Source organism: Canis lupus, chromosome 6 (assembly GCF_011100685.1).
Source record: "Canis lupus familiaris isolate Mischka breed German Shepherd chromosome 6, alternate assembly UU_Cfam_GSD_1.0, whole genome shotgun sequence".
NCBI classification, from domain to species: Eukaryota; Metazoa; Chordata; class Mammalia; order Carnivora; family Canidae; genus Canis; species Canis lupus.
The window spans coordinates 10,696,670-10,715,666 of NC_049227.1; the positions used below are offsets into that span (position 1 = coordinate 10,696,670).

Consider the following 18,997-nt stretch of genomic DNA (forward strand, 5'->3'; position numbering starts at 1 on the left):
TAACACTAACATCTGAAATAATTCCTTAAGTATTTCTTTAAATGAAACCCTTTTTGAGATGTGATGTTACCCACCAAAGTCCAAGAACTACTATAGTTTTCAAAGCAAAGTATCGTGAAGTATTTTGTTAAAAAAATAAATAAATAAAATCAATCAGTAGAGAGACTTGAAAGGGGGGAGAGGGGCTCTGAAAGCTGAATTCAACAAGCCTGATGCAATCAAACCCTGAGAGCAGCATCTTAGAAACACAACGATCTTTGTGGAAGAGCCCAAAGGCTGAAACAAAGCCCTCACCAGGGCTGGGCTGCAGGCGATGGAACACGATTCCCTGATAAGCATGGGAAAGGGTTTTTTATCTGTCAGCATTTCAACAAGTAGAAACCTCTTGCTACATAGCTCCCCAAGCACACCTTCCAGAGTCTCATTACTCAAATGGCAGGAATGCTAATGGTTAATCTGAGAACCACAGTGAATAGATTATAAACTGTTCCATTTAAAATTATTTTATTATAATATTGTTCAGTGGTGAACATGCAGAAGAGCCACATATGGCCAAGGGAGCCATGACTGTACAAACTGCGATGGCCCTTGGCCGTGGAGGCACATGGGAGGCTTTGCGGGATGGTGACACTGAATTTCTCAACATGGAGGACGTGCACACACATTTGTTCTGTAGTTTTTTGCAAAATCATACATTTCTTTTCGGTACTCTATAGATTACATTAAAAAAAGTTTTTAAAAAAGTCTATATTCTACTCAGCTATATCCATACTTAATATCACTATAACTTGTATTTTAACAGCATAAAACACCTGAGCTTTATTGTATTAATTCATGTGTTACTACTCAAACCGTACGCTTCATGTTTAAAAACTACATAAGAAAGCCAGTTTTACAGATGCTCCAATTTACAAGCCAGGCAAATAAAACACTGAATATTCAATCATTACTGGCGAAAGATTACCATCTCAAAACAGGATGAAAAAAAAATAATAATAATAAACCCAAAACAATTAGGATATAACTTTGATGTAATGATTTGGACATAGAAAATAGAAAAGTATTTTAAAATTATATATCAATAATTGATAGAAAAAGTATAATTATCAGATTAGCAAAAAGCAAGTAATTTTGTGCATAAAAAACAGGACCAATTTACCATTTTCACAGTGTGGAGAAAGAAAATTCTGTTTTCTTCTCACCTTTTAAAGACTGTTAGCTGTGAGTTAATGAGTAAACAGCTACTTGCAGTTTCAAAAGGTATGTAGCCAAAAGGCAGAGAAGTACCAGGAGATGCTGAGGACGCGCCATTATGCTAAGAAAATGATCACATTAATCACGAGACTGTTGGGAAGACATGGGGAGAATGCTGGTGGCAAGCAAAGTAGAGAGGCAGACCGAGAGTGCGGAGGCAACAAGGCAGAGAAAGAAGGAGGAAGCGTAAATCTGAGAGAGCGGTAAAGAAAAGGACACATGGAGCCTAAAACACCCAAGCAAACTAAAGACTCAGACCAACAAGGGGATGCCTACAGTACCACAGGCAGACAGGCCCATGCAAGCATTCCAAGATAAAGTGGACGTACGGTTTCTTAGCTCCGTGGTGAGGATATGCTTTGCAGCAATCAAAAGCTCCTTTCTGAGGTGTGCAGTCTCTGCAGGGCAATTAGAAAGTAACTGTAACATTCCTTTCACCATCTGCTGAGAGTACTTGGTCACCAACTCCTGCAAAACGAGGATGGAAATAAAGTAATATTGACACAGATGGGATGGGTAAGAAAAACCCCAATTTTATAAACTCAAAAAAGTTCAGTAAGACTAAGTGTGGCTCAAAGGACCCTCATGAAGTAATCACCCTCATAAACAAGCAGCATCTGGAAAGTTTTAATAGTTTGGGTGCTTGCTGCCACCGTGGAAGGACGTACAGCGGTGTTTAGTAGTTTCTTTTACACGATGGGATTATGGATGACTTCTTTGTATTTTTCTGTTTTCCCAGCTTTTAACAATGAATACGAATCACTTCCTTATTGGTGGGAAGGAGGGGGAATATTGAAAATTTCATAGGACATAATCTACAAAAAAAAAAGAACATAATCTACTCTGTCATCCCGTTAACATATGTTGTGAATGACACCAGAGACCCCTTTCCCTCAAGAACAAGCTCTCATCATTTTCCTTCTGAGGAGTAGTAACAATGCAATTCACCAAGGTAGCTCAAGCTGGCTAAAATACCCAAGAGTACCTAATTCAGATTTTCAAAATCAAATGTTCCGTATTCTCAGTGCAAATTATCATTATCTAGACAAATGCCCTTAAAAAAGGACAAAAAGAGCTATGAATGCTTTCCAAGATAGTTTTTATTCTCAACAATTTGGCAAACATGTTTTCATTTTTACTTTCCTGAAAATAACAAAGTTTTTTCCTTAAAAAAACAACTGCAATATAATTCCACTGCTATACAATGGGTCAGGACTAGGTTTATCCCACACTTGAGAACCACAACTACACCAAAAGTTTACACAAAAACATTCTATGACTAATGGGAAATAAGGTCATTTCTTTCCTCCAAGTTCTTCTCAGGATTGAAATAAAGACAGACTACAACTACGAGTGGGAAAAACAGAACTGAAATCACCCTCCAGCCTATCGAAGAACACTGCAAACTCTATCACCGGCTTATGAATTATGCCATTTTTTTAAAGTTCCAATCTCTCCTCAAAAATTGCACTGACACAGAAGTCAATGCAACATACATGCCCACACAAGTATCTGTGTGCCCATGTCCATTTATGATGGACTCATTAACAATGGCCAGAAACGCAATCAGCGGATCCAAGACAGAAGGGACATCGCTGGTTGCCAGGAGCTGAGGGCCATAGGAAACTGAATGGCACTGCCAACCAGGGCCAGGAAGACTTTTTTTTTTTTTTTTTTTTGCCAAGAAGACTTTTCAGGGTGAAGAAACAGTACTAAAATGGGATGGTGGGGATAGTGGTACAAGGCTGTAAATAAACTAAAACCCACTTACTGAATACTTTTAAAAGAGTGAATTTTATTTTATTTTTTTAAAGAGTGAATTTTATATGTAAATTATATCCTGATAAAGCTGCTTTAAAAAAATTAGAAACAACTCAGATGCTCAGCAACTGGTGAGAGTGGCTACACCTAGCATAGCACACCCATACAGGTCAGTACTGCAGCTTCAGATGATGCTGCCCCCTCAAATTCATGTTGAGGTCCTCAGCCCTACTGTGACTGCACCCGAGAAACCAGAGATAATTAAGGTCAAATGAGGTCTTAAGTACAGGGCCCTAATCCGATGGGACTGTGGCCTCAGAAGAGAACCAGCCATCTCTCACCCGTCCCCACTCACCCGTCCCCATGTGAGGACACAGAAAGAAGGCGGCTACTAGCAACACAGGAGAGTCCTTGCCAGAACCTGAACCCTGAAGGGACCTTGATATTGGCCCTCCCAACTTCCAGAACTGTGAGCAAATAAATTTTTGTTGTTTGAGCCATCTAGTCTATGCCATTTTGTTAGGAAGCCTAGACAGACCAAGACAACTAACCCCAATAAAAATAAAATAACAAGAATAAATTTCAGTGCTACTGCTAAGTGAAAGTGATACTCAAAAGGTTATATACATTACCCAAGTCATTTTTTTGACATCTGGAAAACGCAAAACTAGGTGCCACAAAGCAAGTCAGTGTTTGCCAGGGACTGGGGAGAAAATGGACTATGAACGTGTAAAAGGAACTTTGAAAGATTCTACGTTTGGGGGGTGGGGGTGGGGTTTACTAACTGTATGCATCTGTCAATTTGCAGAACTGTGTATCTGCAAAAGGTGTATTTTATTGCATGTAAATTATATCTCAGTACACTTGACTTAAAAGTTAATGAACTTACCTGATAAATTCGGATAATATAAGCTAAAAATGACAATGTTTTAATCTGAGCAGCAATAAAGTCAGCATACAACTCCTTGTTGTAAAGCTTGTGTTGCCTAAATGAGAAGTGAATAGAATTTACAGTATTAGCTCTTAACTCTTTAGGTGGTGTTAGATTTAATCAAAGCCTATAATAATGACTAAGTCCTAAAAGCATGATTTCTACACAGATCATAACACAGCACCAACTGTAAACATTCTACATTTGTGTGCAGTTCCAAATAATGCAAAGGGTTTAAAGGCATAAAGCAAGCGGCTCTCGAAACCATTCCAGAGCAGCTGCAATGTGCATCCCAGAGCCAATGCCAGGCTGACCCACTCGGCCAGCAGACTCTATCAGGGACTGTCTGCTCCATGAAAGACCCCAGTTAGGGCCACCAGGGATTGTTACGGCTGATTCACCCTCAGATCCCCCCTCCAATGACCCAAAGCCAGATGGGCAGCAGTCAAGAGAGTGAGTGACAAAGGCCTCAAGAGGATGCTCGTAAGTTTGAGAAGAAGCCTCACTGGGGCTTCCAAAGATAAATATGTACAGTTCACACGTTGAATGATTGGTGAGGGGGAACAAGGGGTAGAGAACATTTTAGCAGTCATGCTGAAAGGCACAGCAAGAACTGGGCTTGAAGGTGGCAAGGCTTGTCTATCCCACAGCTGGGAGTGAGCACAGTAACACCTAATGATAGTTCTAAATTCACAAGACACAAAAACCCAAAATATTAGCTCATCTTTTCAAAATAAGAAACTAAAACTATTCACATCATTATTCAAATGTAAGCTCAAAAAGTCAAAAATGCGTATCATCTGACCAAAATGTTATCACCCAGAATTTCCATGTCTTACAAAAGATGACAGCAAGTATATTTTTATTTGGAATTAAAGAACCGTGGCAGTCAGCCATGTTGCTGTCCACAGAAATCTCACCTGGCTTGTGCAGACACCTGAATTGCAATGGTATTCATGATCAAGGGCACAAACTCAGCCACAACATTGTGGATGTTCAGTTTGTAGAGCTAAAAAAGCAAACACAGCAGATTTTCATGCTCTTACACTAGGCTACAGCAAAATAATTTGGCATACCAAAAAACCCCTAAGATTCATTACATTAGTCAGCATGTGTACATCACACGCATCTTCCATTTGCCACAGAAAATTAGATATGAACTTTGTCATAAAATAAGAATCCCCAAACCCAAGAAACTAATAAGCAATGTGCATACCTGATACATTAGAACAACAATAATGGGCAATTCTGCCAACACTTTTAGAGAAAGAGATCCTCTTGGAATGATGGAATGCTGTAAGAGAGAAGCAAGCAGGACCACGGTTATCACTATGGCACTTAAAAGAGCCTGCTACTAGCCTCACCCCAGCAAAATGGAAAGAATTGCCACATCTTTGTAAATACCTGTGGTGAAAGAGCCAAACTATTTTGAAAACAAAGCACAAAGAACTATCATTTAATATAAAGGTTTGTCTATTTCCTTTGGTTTGTCTATTTTCTGATGTTGTAAAAACATCAGAAAAATTTGTCAAAACTTAGACATTCAAATCACTTGAAGAAATTTTATTTTTATTTATTTATTTAGATTTTATTTATTTATTCATGAGAGACACAGAGAGAGAGAGGCAGAGACACAGGCAGAGGGAGAAGCAGGCTCCATGCAGGGAGCCCGACATGGGACTCGATCCCGGGACTCCAGGATCACCCCCCGGGCCAAAGGCAGGTGCCAAGCCAGGGATCCCCACTTGAAGAAATTTTAAATTAGTATCTATTAATTGATTCAAAAGAACAACATCAGAAAGTACAAATTTACCTAGTTTCAAATATACTTCTAAACACAGAATGTTTATGATATTTTAAAAAATTTAATAGTTTTAATGTTGACATAAGAACTCCCAGCGCAGGTAAGCAAAATGTCAGACTCAGAAAATGTCAGGACAATGGGCAGGGGCAGACAAAAAAGAAAAGAATGACTGAAACTGAAAATGAGTTTCTGGTTCCAGAAGAGAAAAGGAATGAAAGCTTCAAAATGCAGTTTCTTGTTTACCCTAGCACAAATCAAAACATTCTGCAAAATTATAAAACAAATATAGATGATATTCTTAACTCAATCCTGAAAACAGGCCTCGTAATTGCTCAGTACAGGTTACCTGTGTACCATATACATCCAATACAATGTATTACCTGCAGACAACACCAGTATGACCTTCACAAAATTCCACATGACAGGGCTCTCAGATAATGAGAGAGAAAATTAAGCTAGAACAAATGTTATATGCTTTGCAACAGTCAAAAAGCCCAATGGTGGTGCTGGAACATGGTCCCCAAGCTTCTGTCCCCAGAGCCCACACTCTCAGGTACCGAGGTAGAAATTTATATATGTAGCTTTATTTTTTTTCATTTTTTAAAATCAACTTTTTTTTCTTAAATATATGTAGCTTTAAAGGGACTTTGTTAATGTCAGGGCTAAGGATGGAGCAGCGATCCCCTCGGCTGGGCAGCTGTCTTTCCAATAGGTGATTTTGGATTTCCACTAGTTTCCGTTCAGCACTTCAGGGTTGCATTAAGAATCAGTGAAGCTTTCTCAGGCACACACATTTATGTTATCTTAAATGCCCCAACTGTTTAGAGAAAAAAAACCCACAATATACTAAAAAATATACATAAAAAGTCCGTATCTCATTATTTTCCTCTACCCAGTACAGAAGACAGGAATAAAAACAAAGCAAAACAACTGAAAAAAACTTACTGTTCTCGTCTCACTGTCCTCACGCTCTGGATTGACTTTCACAGCAATTGTTGTGATCATACCAACCATTTCCGGGGGAGGGACTGTGTTCTCAGGGATCACCTGAGGGTTCTCAAAGTAGCGGTTCTGCATAAAAAGAGTGGAAGTCATTCTTCCTCATGTCAGACACAATATTTCTCAATGAAACACACCCAACCTGTGCTGGAAGAAATCCAACGTTATACCCGTCTCTGTCACACAGATGCCATAACTTTGAGTCCTCTATGGGTGAAGGTAACACGGCAGTGACAATATTCTCTACCCCAACAATGGAAAACGAAAACTTGCCCAAGTATTTTCTACCTTTGTTCCCAGCTGGTGATAGACGTAATGCACGACATGCTACATTACTACCTCATGTAGCCCATGCCTCTAGTGGTAGGAACCCAGAAGCTAGGCCCCACTGAGTCCACTTTCCAAAGTCTCCTTCAGAGAACAAAGACAGGAACCACAACAAAGCACAGACATTTTTAAAAGCCAGGGCCTCATTGCCATCCTCAGTTCTAAATGTAATTTGGACTTTATGTTAAATAAAACAGCTTCTGACAAACAGCAGCTTTTCTGGCTGAAATGACAGGCTGACAGGACTTGGCAACCCAGAACTCAATTAAGTTTTACACATTCTTAAGTTAAAATCCTTAAAACAGGGGCACCTGGGTGGCTCAGTGATTGAATGTCTGCCTTTGGCTCAGGGCATGATATCAGGGTCCTGGGATTGAGTCTCGCATCAGGCTCCGCACAGGGGAGCCTGCTTCTCCCTCTACCTATGTCTCTGCCTCTGTGTGTCTTTCATGAATAAATAAATAAAGTCTTTAAAAAAAATCCTTAAGGGGATCCCTGAGTGGCGCAGTGGTTTGGCGCCTGCCTTTGGCCCAGGGCGCGATCCTGGAGACCCGGGATCGAGTCCCACGTCAGGCTCCCGGTGCATGGAGCCTGCTTCTCCCTCTGCCTGTGTCTCTGCCTCTCTCTCTCTCTCTGTGTGTGTGTGTGACTGTCATAAATAAATAATTAATTAATTAATTAAAAAAAATCCTTAAAATACCAAAGGAGTCCATTTTACTTCATTAATTTTTTAAAAATTGTTTTTAAATTAAAAAAAAAATCTTTAGAAAACTCTTGACTTACGAAGAGATTTACGCACAATGATTTTTACCATTACTTATGACAGGAGCTGAAAATCTGGAAAAGCAGCACCACGGAGACAGTCCAGGTACATGCATAGGACAGGAAGTTATGGGGCCACTAAGAACTAGGACCCCCAACAGAAATGTTCCGGAGGATGTTCCAAACTGGTTGTTGCAAGCCAGAGTAAGGTGGGGAGGAGCACACCCTCAGGCACACCATGTCCGTCCCCACACTTCTGACGCCAGTTAGAAAGACTTCTTTGAACATTGGAAAGAATTTTAAGGATACTGAAAAGGAGGCTGAAAGTGTACACCACTTCCCGAAAAAGGCTTCACAACAGGAATACAACCATCTTTAAAAAACATGAAAAATGCGAAAAAACAAAACTTCAACATCAATGATTGCTTACAAATTTGCCTTGGTTTTGTCGCAAATTTCTACAATAAAAATATATTATTGCTTTTATGTCAAAAATAATGTATTTAAACAGTGAAAGCAAGAGAATTCTTTTAAATGCTGATGTATTAACCTACATTTTGACCACCACTAACTACTCCTCATTCTAAAATCAGCATTCCCCTCGGTTACTCTTTCAACCCAAATATTCCAAATTCCCTTTGGAATGAGGAAATAAATGAATATAAGTAAGAAAGTCAATATTAAAAACATACCACTACTTTTGGAAGCTCCTTGTAAATCTGTTTCACAAAATCCAAAAAATGATGTATCTAAAAATAAAATTTTAAAAAGAGAGTGTAAGGAAGATATTTATCAACAGAAAACGCTCATAGTGGGTAGCAAAAACATTAATAGTATTAACATGTTAGAACTCATAAAACTGGCAGGAAAAATGTCAGACTCAAAATACAGACAAGCCAAAAAAGAAACACAAAGGAAATAAGTTTCTAATTCAGGAAGGGCAAAGGAATGAAAATTAAAATAAATGCCACTTCTTGCCTTTCAAAAAGTACTGCTACACCCTGCAAGATAGAGTCCAACAGGAGAGAGACTCTCCCATACTACCAGGGGAAGTGTCAAGTGCTCAAACCTTTCTGGAAATCGCCTTAACAATTTCAGAAGCATTAAAGCATTAACACTTCTGACTTGATAATCCTACTATTACAAACCCAGTCCATGAAATAATCTGAACTGTCAACAAGACACTCAGCAAAGTCCTAAAATAAAAATTTTGAAATACCTTAAATATCCAAACACAAGGGCATCATAAGAAAGACTATTAGGCACCCATGAAAAACTTCCTTTATAAGGAACTTTTTATGATTGGAAAATACTCTTATACAATGTGAAGGGAAACAAGACATAAAATGTCAAATGCAGTATTATCAAATTTATGTAGCAAATATACCTAAGATAGGAAAAGGAACAAAAATCAAGACATTAAACAGTTTTCTTCAGGTAATGGGAATTCTACTTCATCTTTATTCTTTTAATTTCAAAATAATCGACAATAGGCACTTAGTAAGGTTCACAACAGAAGAAAACTGTAATTACAGCTAACACAGCATATTCAGTGCTTACTATGTGGGTACCAATCACTCTATATTTAATTCTTCAAAAATCTCAGGGTGGTAAGGCCTTCTCATCCATCTTTAAAACTTCAACCAAAAACTCCTGAGTGGCATTTCCAGAGGGAAAATCAAAGTGCAGTCAGAAAAGCATGGGGTTTATTCCTGATACGCTCAAAATCAACTAAAGGATCCTGACTCCAAATGGGAAATCTTCATGTTTCCCTTTTTACTGCATCCCTACATACTTAACTGGTTCTAAGTTCTCTGGTGTCACATAAAATAGGACCTAGAATCAAAGGTTTTCCCACACTCATTACATTTATATTTTATTCCTATATGACTTCCTTAATGAAGACCTGAGTTTTGACGAACTTTCCACTCTTGTTATACAAAAGCTATTACTGCCCTCTATGAACTCTTCCACATATAATTTGAACCAATAAAGAGTCAGTATAAAAAAGAAGGCATCTCAGGGAGGGGGTATGTTTGCCAGAATATACAGATTATATGTGTTTAAAAAAAAAATTTAATTCCTCAAGATACCTTTTGAGGATATGTCCTGTGAGTATCATTTTATGGAAAAGGCTCCAAAAGGCTAAAACCTTACCAATGTCGATACCTACTAACTACAGAGCTGAGATTCCAATCCAGTTCTGACTTCAGAACTGGTATGCCCTTTAGATGATCCCACTAGACTTCAGAACCCACATCTTAAACCCCTGCAGAGCATAAAATGACTGGAGCCTTCTAGCACACCAGGCCTGTAAATACCAGAATTACCCACAAAGCTCTGCCAGTTTGGTAGTTTACTAAATTTCAATGAATGTACAAATTCACCCAAATATTTATGTAAACATTGACAAGAAAAAAGTCACTATGAAACCCATAAAGAGGGATCCCTGGGTGGCGCAGTGGTTTGGCGCCTGCCTTTGGCCCAGGGCGCGATCCTGGAGACCCGGGATCGAATCCCACATCGGGCTCCCTGCATGGAGCCCGCTTCTCTCTCTGCCTGTGTCTCTGCCTCTCTCTCTCTCTCTCTCTCTCTCTCTCTGTGACTATCATGAATAAATAAATAAAATCTTTAAAAAAAAAAAAAAAAAAGAAACCCATAAAGAATTTCCCCCAAACTTAGGCTATCCTTTTCTTGAAAGTAGCATGTGTCCTGTCAATTCTAAGAGAATAAATAAATCACATGGTGGAAAAAAAACCTACTGACGCACTTTTATAAACGTAATCAGGATAAGCACTTACTTCTTGTGTGATAGGCGGCCTGAACTGTTTGTGTAGCTCAATGATTATTCTTAGACAAATAAGAACATTCTCTTCATTTTCCGTCTAAAAAAAAAAATGTTTTTTAAGTTATACTTCTGAGGTTATTTTAATCTAAAGATTACTGACCATTCGCTAAGCATTTTTCTGTATACACACCCTACATCAGCTAACTCAGATTTGACTTATTGAACAGAGAACACAGAATAGTTGTCTCAGATAAGAAGCTTTTGAGGTCTTTGGTGGACCATCTAAAGGGTATGCCGCCCAGTAAGCTCTGGAGAATAACACTCTGACAGATGAGTAACTGGCACTTAAGACAAGTCACACCATGAACAAAGGTCTTAATGGTCCAAATGATACTTAAACATCTGCCTTCAGCTTGGTCATGATCCTGGGGTCAAGCCCCATGTTGGGCTCTCTGCTCAGTGGAGAGATCTGCTTCTCCTTCTCCCAATTCTTGCTCATGCTTTCTCTCTCAAATAAAAAAAAAATAAAAAAATTAAAAAACCCACTATGTTTTCATTGGACCATCTGATAAACACTTTACACTCTCTGAATGGGGTGTGAGCCACATCTTACCTAGGGGAGCTAAAGCTAAAAGAAAGTAAGCCACATGGCTAACATGATACACCTAACACATGGCAGAGCTAGGATCTGAATCCAACTCTATCCCCTATAAAGCTCATCTTTTCAAGGGGCCCAGAAACAACAGAATTCTACACATATCAAGGCTAAGAACAGTAAGAAAACAATTTTAGAGGCAAATATAACAGGTACCAAATAAATTCACCTGAAGAATTTGAGAAACTCTTTTGAGTATTTACTGTGCTTGAAGTAGCACAAAGCCAAAGAGCCCTGCACTCGAGTCTGTCGACCCAACCCTTTCTTTCTTTTTTTGACCCAACCCTTTCTAAAGATTTCCACTGTGTCTAGTCAATTCCCTGCTGACTCAAAAAAAAAAAAAAAAAAAAAAAAAAATCTTCAATAATAATATTTATTAGTAATTTGGTGGGCGAAATGGTGGAAAATGGACATTAAGAAAATTTTTACTCATGTGAATCAGAGCTTTAGTGAAAGGGAAGCAGTTGTGCAGTACTAGATTCTACAGTAAGAAAACCACTGACAACCTAGAAATGGTTAAATAACAAGAATTCTCAAAGATTACCTCTAAGAAGCGAAACATCACAGACAGAACATTTTTTGTATGAGGACGAAGATGCTCGTTGGTTGGTATTCTGTGAATTATTTCAAGTACTAGTTTCCGCAGTTGCTGGTGAGGAAAAATTAAAAATGTAAAAATCAAATCCTTCAAGAATCCCAAAGTAATTCTTTCACACTCCGTAAGTTACACAGTTATCTGCACCCAGCACGGGGAACCATCAAATGACAAGATGGACCCCATTTCAGAAACGGTCCTGTGAATTACTTAAATGTTATCCTAAGTACGTACCACAAACCATTACTTTCAAGACCCCTACAGTTGTGCACCAAACCTACCAAGCCAAACTTTCCCTCTTTCACAATGAAACCATTATTTCCAGCAGAAGGGTACCAGTGTGTGAATGTCGGGATGGATTTTGCATGAAAAGAGCACAACACAAACTGAACCTGGTTTGGGATCTCCCTCCATCATGGGTTTGGTTCCTACAATCCTCTCTCCTGATTCTCTTGGGCCCAAGGAATGATTACATCACAAGCTGACCAAGTTTTCAGGATTTGGTCCATGGAGCCCACAACTGAAAGGTAGGTCAAGCATCTAGACTTTCAACTGATACAACATAAAAATACTTTGTTTGGCAGTAACTTTAAAAATTACCATAATGCTAGTGAAAGAGTTACTTTTAAGAGACACTGAAACATTTATAGGAGACGCTTAAAATGATCATGGTAAGGAGGGGAGTGTACAGAGTGGGTGGAGGTATAGATAAAACTGGTCAGAAGTTATGAGAACTCAAATTAGAAGAGCAGAGTCAGGGAGTAGCTATGGAGAGGGTCATTAAAGGATTATTCCTTCTTTTTTGTGGATATTTGAACTCATCTGTAATGAACAGTGTACCCACGTCACCAGTTGGCAAATGTGAACGACTTAAAACCAAATTTAACTGAGGAGGCATGGCTGGGGACAAGGTCATCCTTATGTGACAAAAACACTCTTATTTTGAAGTGGAGCCCCACCTTTTCTCAGTTGTTTAAATTCATAAAAAGTTTACAATCTTACAGCATGACATTCCCCCCTCCCCCCACCTCCATCACCACTGATGTTCCTCAATGGATTACCTGGGCTGGTTTCTCCTGGAGAAACTGAACTTCTCCATCTTGAAGAAATGTGAGAAATCGAGGGATGATATGTTCCAGGAATGTAGAATATTGTGGAGATGAGGTTACATTCTAATTGTGCAAAAATAAAAGAAAACGCCATTAAGTTTGTGTACACATTTTCATTTCAAATTCACATATTATAACCTCAAGAAAATACAAAACATTGTAGTGAAGCCAACAATTTTTAATACTTTTAGACATTTCAGTTACAACACAGTTTTAATTAAAATGATCATTGCTCCTGAAATCCAATTTAAGATGCAAAATGAATGTTAAAACTGTTAAATGTTAAAAGTAGAAATACTAATGCTGTGGAAAATGTGGAATCTGGAGCCTCTTTTAGAGGCTGGCTCTACCACATCTTAAGCGTGAGATCTCTGAAAAGACATTTAGCTTCTAGATCATAGTCTCTTCAAGTGGAAAATGAAGAAGAGCCTAAACAAACTGGTACCTTTTTCTAATCTGAAAAGCTGAGTTGTCAAATCTATATTCATCAGATTATAATCTAACCTAATCCATTATTTCTCCCAGCACTGACTTTAAAAGGAGAATTGGAAATGACCCCATAGTCTGGAGACAGTGACATAAAATGGCTCCTAGAGCAGTTTCTGGATCCCATTTAGAAAGTGGGAACCTCTGGCAGTTACCTAGCCTCTGTGCCTCAGTGTCCCCTCTGTTGAGTATCATATTATTTACTGTCTTAGGTAATCACATGAAGATTACATGAGTTAATTTAAGACACAGCAAATGCTCTAAGGTAAATGCTCATTGTCGTCTGGCAATATTACCAGATCACCTGTGTGCTAACTGCCGTCCTGTGTATTTTTACTCTTTTTCACTCAGTCCTCACAAACCTAAGGTAAGTATTATCTCCATTTCATTGATAAAGAGGCTCAGAGAGGTTATAAAGCTTGCTGAATATTGTTTCAAAAGCTTGAGAAGTGTTTCCAAATTAAGTGTCTCTAACAGCCTGGTCCTTTCCCCATTAAGGCCTCACTTGCTCATTCAGTGAGGCTCTATCATGTGCTCGATGGAGATAAAATGAAGAAAGTGGAGGGATGTGCAGGTGGCTCAGTTGGTTGAGCGTCCAATTCTTGGTTTTCGCACGGGTCATGATCTCCGGGTCATGAGATGGAGCCATCCATTGGGCTCTGTGCTCAATGGGGAGTTGCCTGGGAATCTCACTCTTCCTCTGCTCCCCGACCCCCCCAATGTTTGCACACGTGCACTTTCTCTAAAAACATATAAATAAATCTTTTTTAAAAAAAACATAAAAAGGAAGAAAGTAGATACTATTTATGCCCTCAGAGATGCGGGAGGCAGTCATATGCTGGGAATACAGATAAAAAGAACAGTACAGAATTATAATAGAAGAAGCACTGGCAACTAAGAGACCACAATGTACTGGATGGAACCAAGGACACAGAACCCCTTCCTCAAGCAGCGAAGTTTACACTACGACCTAGAAGTCCAGCAGGAGTTAACCTCATGAAAAAAGTGGAAATGAAGAAGGTTCTAAGGAAAGCCATTGCAAAGGCAGAAAATTATAAGAAAGTATGGATGTAAAAAAAAAAAAAGTATGGATGTGAAGGCACTAAAACTAGTTGAGCATGGCAGAAGGTGGGAGCATAAGAGCAAGGGGTTCAACTGTTACTATCGCTAGCCTGACAAGTCCTTGAGAGGACACATATGGGCAGTTAATTAAATACAAGCGTCTGACAGTCCAGACGCTCACTGGGGGTACAGATAAAGATGTGGGGTTGTCTACCATTATAAGGTAATCCTGGAAGAGGAGTCTATGAAGGAAGAGAGAGAAACAGGTGAAAACCAGAAAAGGGTTGCCACAGGAGCCAGGAAAGAAAATAGTGTGATTCCTGGAACGTGTGCCTGAGCACCAGGCTCCCAGGACCCACCCAGGGCTCCATTCGCACAGAACACCATGGGAGAAGTCCTCCGGCAGCCCCCAGCCTCTCCCCAAGTAGGGTGTATGAATTCACTGGGAACAGGAGCCTGTGTGTGTGTGTGTATGTCAACTTTCGTCCCCAAAGCTTAAGACTTTTTACAAAATATCCATATTCAAAAACTCAAGGAAGAAAATTCCCATTGTATCATTATCAAAGTTACCAAGAAGTTAAGCTCATCTGCACAGAGGCCCATTTGATTGCGGCTTCCAAATTTTCAAAACAGGAGTTTCAGATTCCTCTGATAAAAAAGATTCATTCACAAGCTGCCTGGTTATTCTGCCAGGATTTCAACTCAGCTCCCAGCTTTTTGATCCACATGAATTTGTCACAGGAGTTCTAACTTGGAGGTTTCTTTAGCTCCTATCTTGAAAGATGGCCCACAGGACATTTACTTGGCCCACAATTTTATTCCTAAGTGCTTAGTGAAATGTGTTTCTAAGACTCCTGTAAGCACTGGCTTTTATTTTATTTTATTTTATTTTTTTAATTTCAGTCCCCTCATTCTGGTATTTTTCTGGGGTGGTAGTGGTGCTAACTTAGAATTACCTACTGATGGTCATTCTAGTATTTGATTCTTTGAAGGCCTTAGTCATCTGAATTTCATTTAAGGCAAATGTTTATATCCTACGGATTTCCAAAGTCATGATTTTCAAAAGCCCAAGTACATTGCTCCACTGACTTTAGTTCTGGGAGTCTGATCAATGTGACTGTGACCAAAGTCAGAAATTAACTTGCTAACTGGCAGACAGGAAACAGGAGAGAAAAGGTCGGACACTTGATCCAGGCCCGCACTCAGACGCCTGACATACGTGCTTGTTTCTCAAGGTTTGCCAGCTCCTCCAGGACGGACTGCATCCTTTCAAACGCTGGGGCTCTGGTTCTCACTTATCAGTTCTTCCAAAAACGCAGAACACAAGCCAATCATGTTCTACCTCCCACCTCCTTTTTTTCATTTTTTGGGTTTTCTTTACCTTTTTTTTTTTTTTTTTTTAACAGCTTGCGTTAGCAGCTTGGGCAAAAGAGAAAGCTCTTTAGCTCAATCTCTAAATATCTCAGGATTTATTTTCCCAGCTCAGTTCAACGCAACAAGTCCTAAAAAACATCTACTTAAAATAAAACCACCAAACGGAAATACTACCCAGTGCTCCAGAGAAGGGCACTGATTCATTCCGCACCAGCATTTATTTGATCCTTTGTAGTCCAAATGGCCATGCCTGAAGCTGAAAACATTTTATCTGTTTTTCTTAATCACATTAACTCTCTTAAAAATATTTTATTATCCTCACATTAAAGATAATAAAAAAAAATAAATAAAATCTTCTCTCCTGCCCATGAAACTAATAGCACAAAACTAACCATAAAGTTGGACAAGAAACCAGAGAATGGTTTTCAGGTACTGGAGAAAAGGCAGTGCAAGACCACAATCTCCGGGAGCAGGGGACATTATATGATCACCGTGGCTCTCTGCCTGGGTACAGATGTCCTGACTGGTGTGTGGCAGGCTGACACCCAAGGTCAGCAGGATGGACCTGCTGAGCTGAGCAGCAAACACCAGAGTTCCAAACAGTTCAAGTGGCCGGAATCTGCAAAGCAGAGCTCCAGAGAAACAGGAACTACAGGGCATGGTCTTCTCTGAGTCTCTGAGACCTTGACAGAGGGCTGGACTGCACATATTAGAGGGGGAAAGACCACCTGGAGCTTACCGGACAGGGACAGCTTTGGGACTGAGAGACGAAGAGGTATCAGAGATTTAACAATGTTGGAGGATGCTGGGGTTCCAGCCTAAGCACAGTGCACTTTCGTAACACCTCTTTAACACCCCAGACATCCAGCTGAGAAAGGACCATGCCCTCGAGTAAGGCCTATTCTAGGCCTCTAAAACAAGCCAAGCCTAAAATCAACCTCTGATGATACCCATGGGAAGCCAGGGTTTGAAGGGTGAATCCCGCCAGGTTAGAGACCCAAGGAATACCTTAGCCTTCCCATGATCCTCTGTGCCCCAGCATAAAACCAAGCCCATGTATGTTCGAGATCAACCAGTTAACTGCCTACCACAATCAAAATATCAGGACTCTTCAGAGGGAGGTAGCAATCTAGAGTCCCTGGCCTCATATACAGTATTCGGCATACTGTCAAAAACTACTAGACAATGCAAGAAGCAGGATCATGTGACCAAGAGTCAGTAATTAACCCTCATCTAGCCCAAATGTTGCATTTAGCAAAGACTTTAATGCAGTCGTTATAAAATGGTCTAAGAATAACAACAACAAAATGATGTTGGTATGTGATGATAATCTCTGTGAAGTAGTGAAATCGAAAGAAGAACCAAACAGAAATGCCAAAACTGAAAGTACAAAAACTAAAATAAAAAAAATTTTATAAAAAATAAACTGAAACTTTAAAACCTCCTGGCCAACTGGAGAGGACAGAGAAACAGTCAATGAACCTGAAGGCAGAGAACAGAAATCATCCAATCTAAAGAACAAAGAGAAGACCAAAGAAAAGTGAACAGAGCCCAGGGACCCATGGGATACCAGGAAATTGTGGAATCGTGAGGCTCAGAAGAGAGAAAATGCTCAAGATCATGCAATTGCTAAGTAACAGAGCCACAGTGATGTCCTGCTCTCTGTACCCAGTGGTACACATTTATTATGTGAAAGTAATGAATCCACAACTTCAGTCTGGCTGCATCCTGAAAGTATATGCCTCAAAACTGAAAAAGGTTTAACCACCAAAACCAAAGCAACATCCCTCAATGATACTTGAGGTTCACGGTCACTAGTGTAAGGACAGGGGCACCTGGGTGGCTCAGTGGTTAAGCGTCTGTGATCCTGGAGTCCCAGGATTGGGGCCCTGCATCAGGCTCCCTGCATGGAGCCTGCTTCTCCCTCTGCCTGTGTCTCTGCCGCTCTCTGTGTCTCTCATAATAAATAAATAAAATCTTAAAAAAAAAATAGTTGGACAATACCGTGCACACATCTCATATCAGTTGTGAAATACAATAAATCACATTAACAGAGAGAATGGTTTTTGATTCACTACTAAGATTAACAGAGAAGCAATTGGGAAGCACATGTGAATATTTACCTCACAACAAAAAAATATATAGTAAGTTCATACCTCAAAATTTTCACTAACTTCTTGCATCATTTTTAACTTTGTTTCATCAGCTGTAAATGACAAAACAAGTTATCAGGTAATTTAAATTATGTCAAGGATCTTCATAAAATTATTTAATGTTTAAGAGAAGCAATCAGATCTTATCAGTTTGACTGTCATCGTCCAACAGAAGGCACATAGACTAGTTCCCTATAATCAGTCAGACACATTCGTACTCCCAGACATACATGTGCATGCACAGACAAGGATACAGACACACATACATACACACACATACACACATGTGCCTCTTTGGGGCTCTAGCCAATAATGCTCATCACTTTGCTTCTCCACAAGGCAGAGAATAGGAAAATTAGGATACAAGCCAACATTACTCTTTATTCTCAACGTGCACACCATCTGAACTGAGACAGATGAACCACGATAACACATTTTTTAATGACAAAAAGGATCAACTCACGTGTATTTACATCAGTGAGAGCTGCCACAAACTGAAGGTATTTTTTCATCAGCGTGGTTTGGTCAACCACTGTGGCCCCCTGTGTTGCAACAAATGCCATTTTTCTTTTGAGTGGTTTCTTTCTCAAGAGAAAAGCATCAGGTCCATGAGTTCACCCAGCCTATGAAAAGGAGCGTAAGGTTAGCCAACTTACTGAAGGCACAGTTCACAGTCTCTATGAAAATCTTACCTAAATGACTATATTAAGCAAAATACTTTTTAAATGCCCACAATACTATTCCCTCTGCTTTTTTGAAAGTAAACTTACATCCATTTTACCTATTAATTTCTAAACATGATTTTTATAATCAAAGGCGCCCCCCTCCCCTTACTGTATATCCTTCTTTCCCTAGACTGTGGGATGGGCAAACTCTGTAAACCAGACACAATAAATATTTCAGCCTTTGTGGTCTCTACCACAACTACTTAGCTCTG

At 39.5% G+C, this 18,997-nt stretch overlaps 1 protein-coding gene across 1 annotated transcript in view; it reads right to left on the bottom strand.

Moving 5' to 3' along the window:
- TRRAP (transformation/transcription domain associated protein) overlaps positions 1 to 18,997 on the bottom strand; it is a 115,261-nt gene that overhangs the window by 94,653 nt on the left and 1,611 nt on the right. The window contains 11 exon segments of the mRNA XM_038539452.1: positions 1,584 to 1,722; positions 3,905 to 4,001; positions 4,867 to 4,955; positions 5,163 to 5,240; positions 6,696 to 6,821; positions 8,531 to 8,587; positions 10,640 to 10,723; positions 11,826 to 11,930; positions 12,938 to 13,048; positions 18,064 to 18,113; positions 18,524 to 18,683. Of these exon segments, the coding sequence (XP_038395380.1) occupies positions 1,584 to 1,722; positions 3,905 to 4,001; positions 4,867 to 4,955; positions 5,163 to 5,240; positions 6,696 to 6,821; positions 8,531 to 8,587; positions 10,640 to 10,723; positions 11,826 to 11,930; positions 12,938 to 13,048; positions 18,064 to 18,113; positions 18,524 to 18,623 (1,036 nt within the window). The 5' untranslated portion in view covers positions 18,624 to 18,683.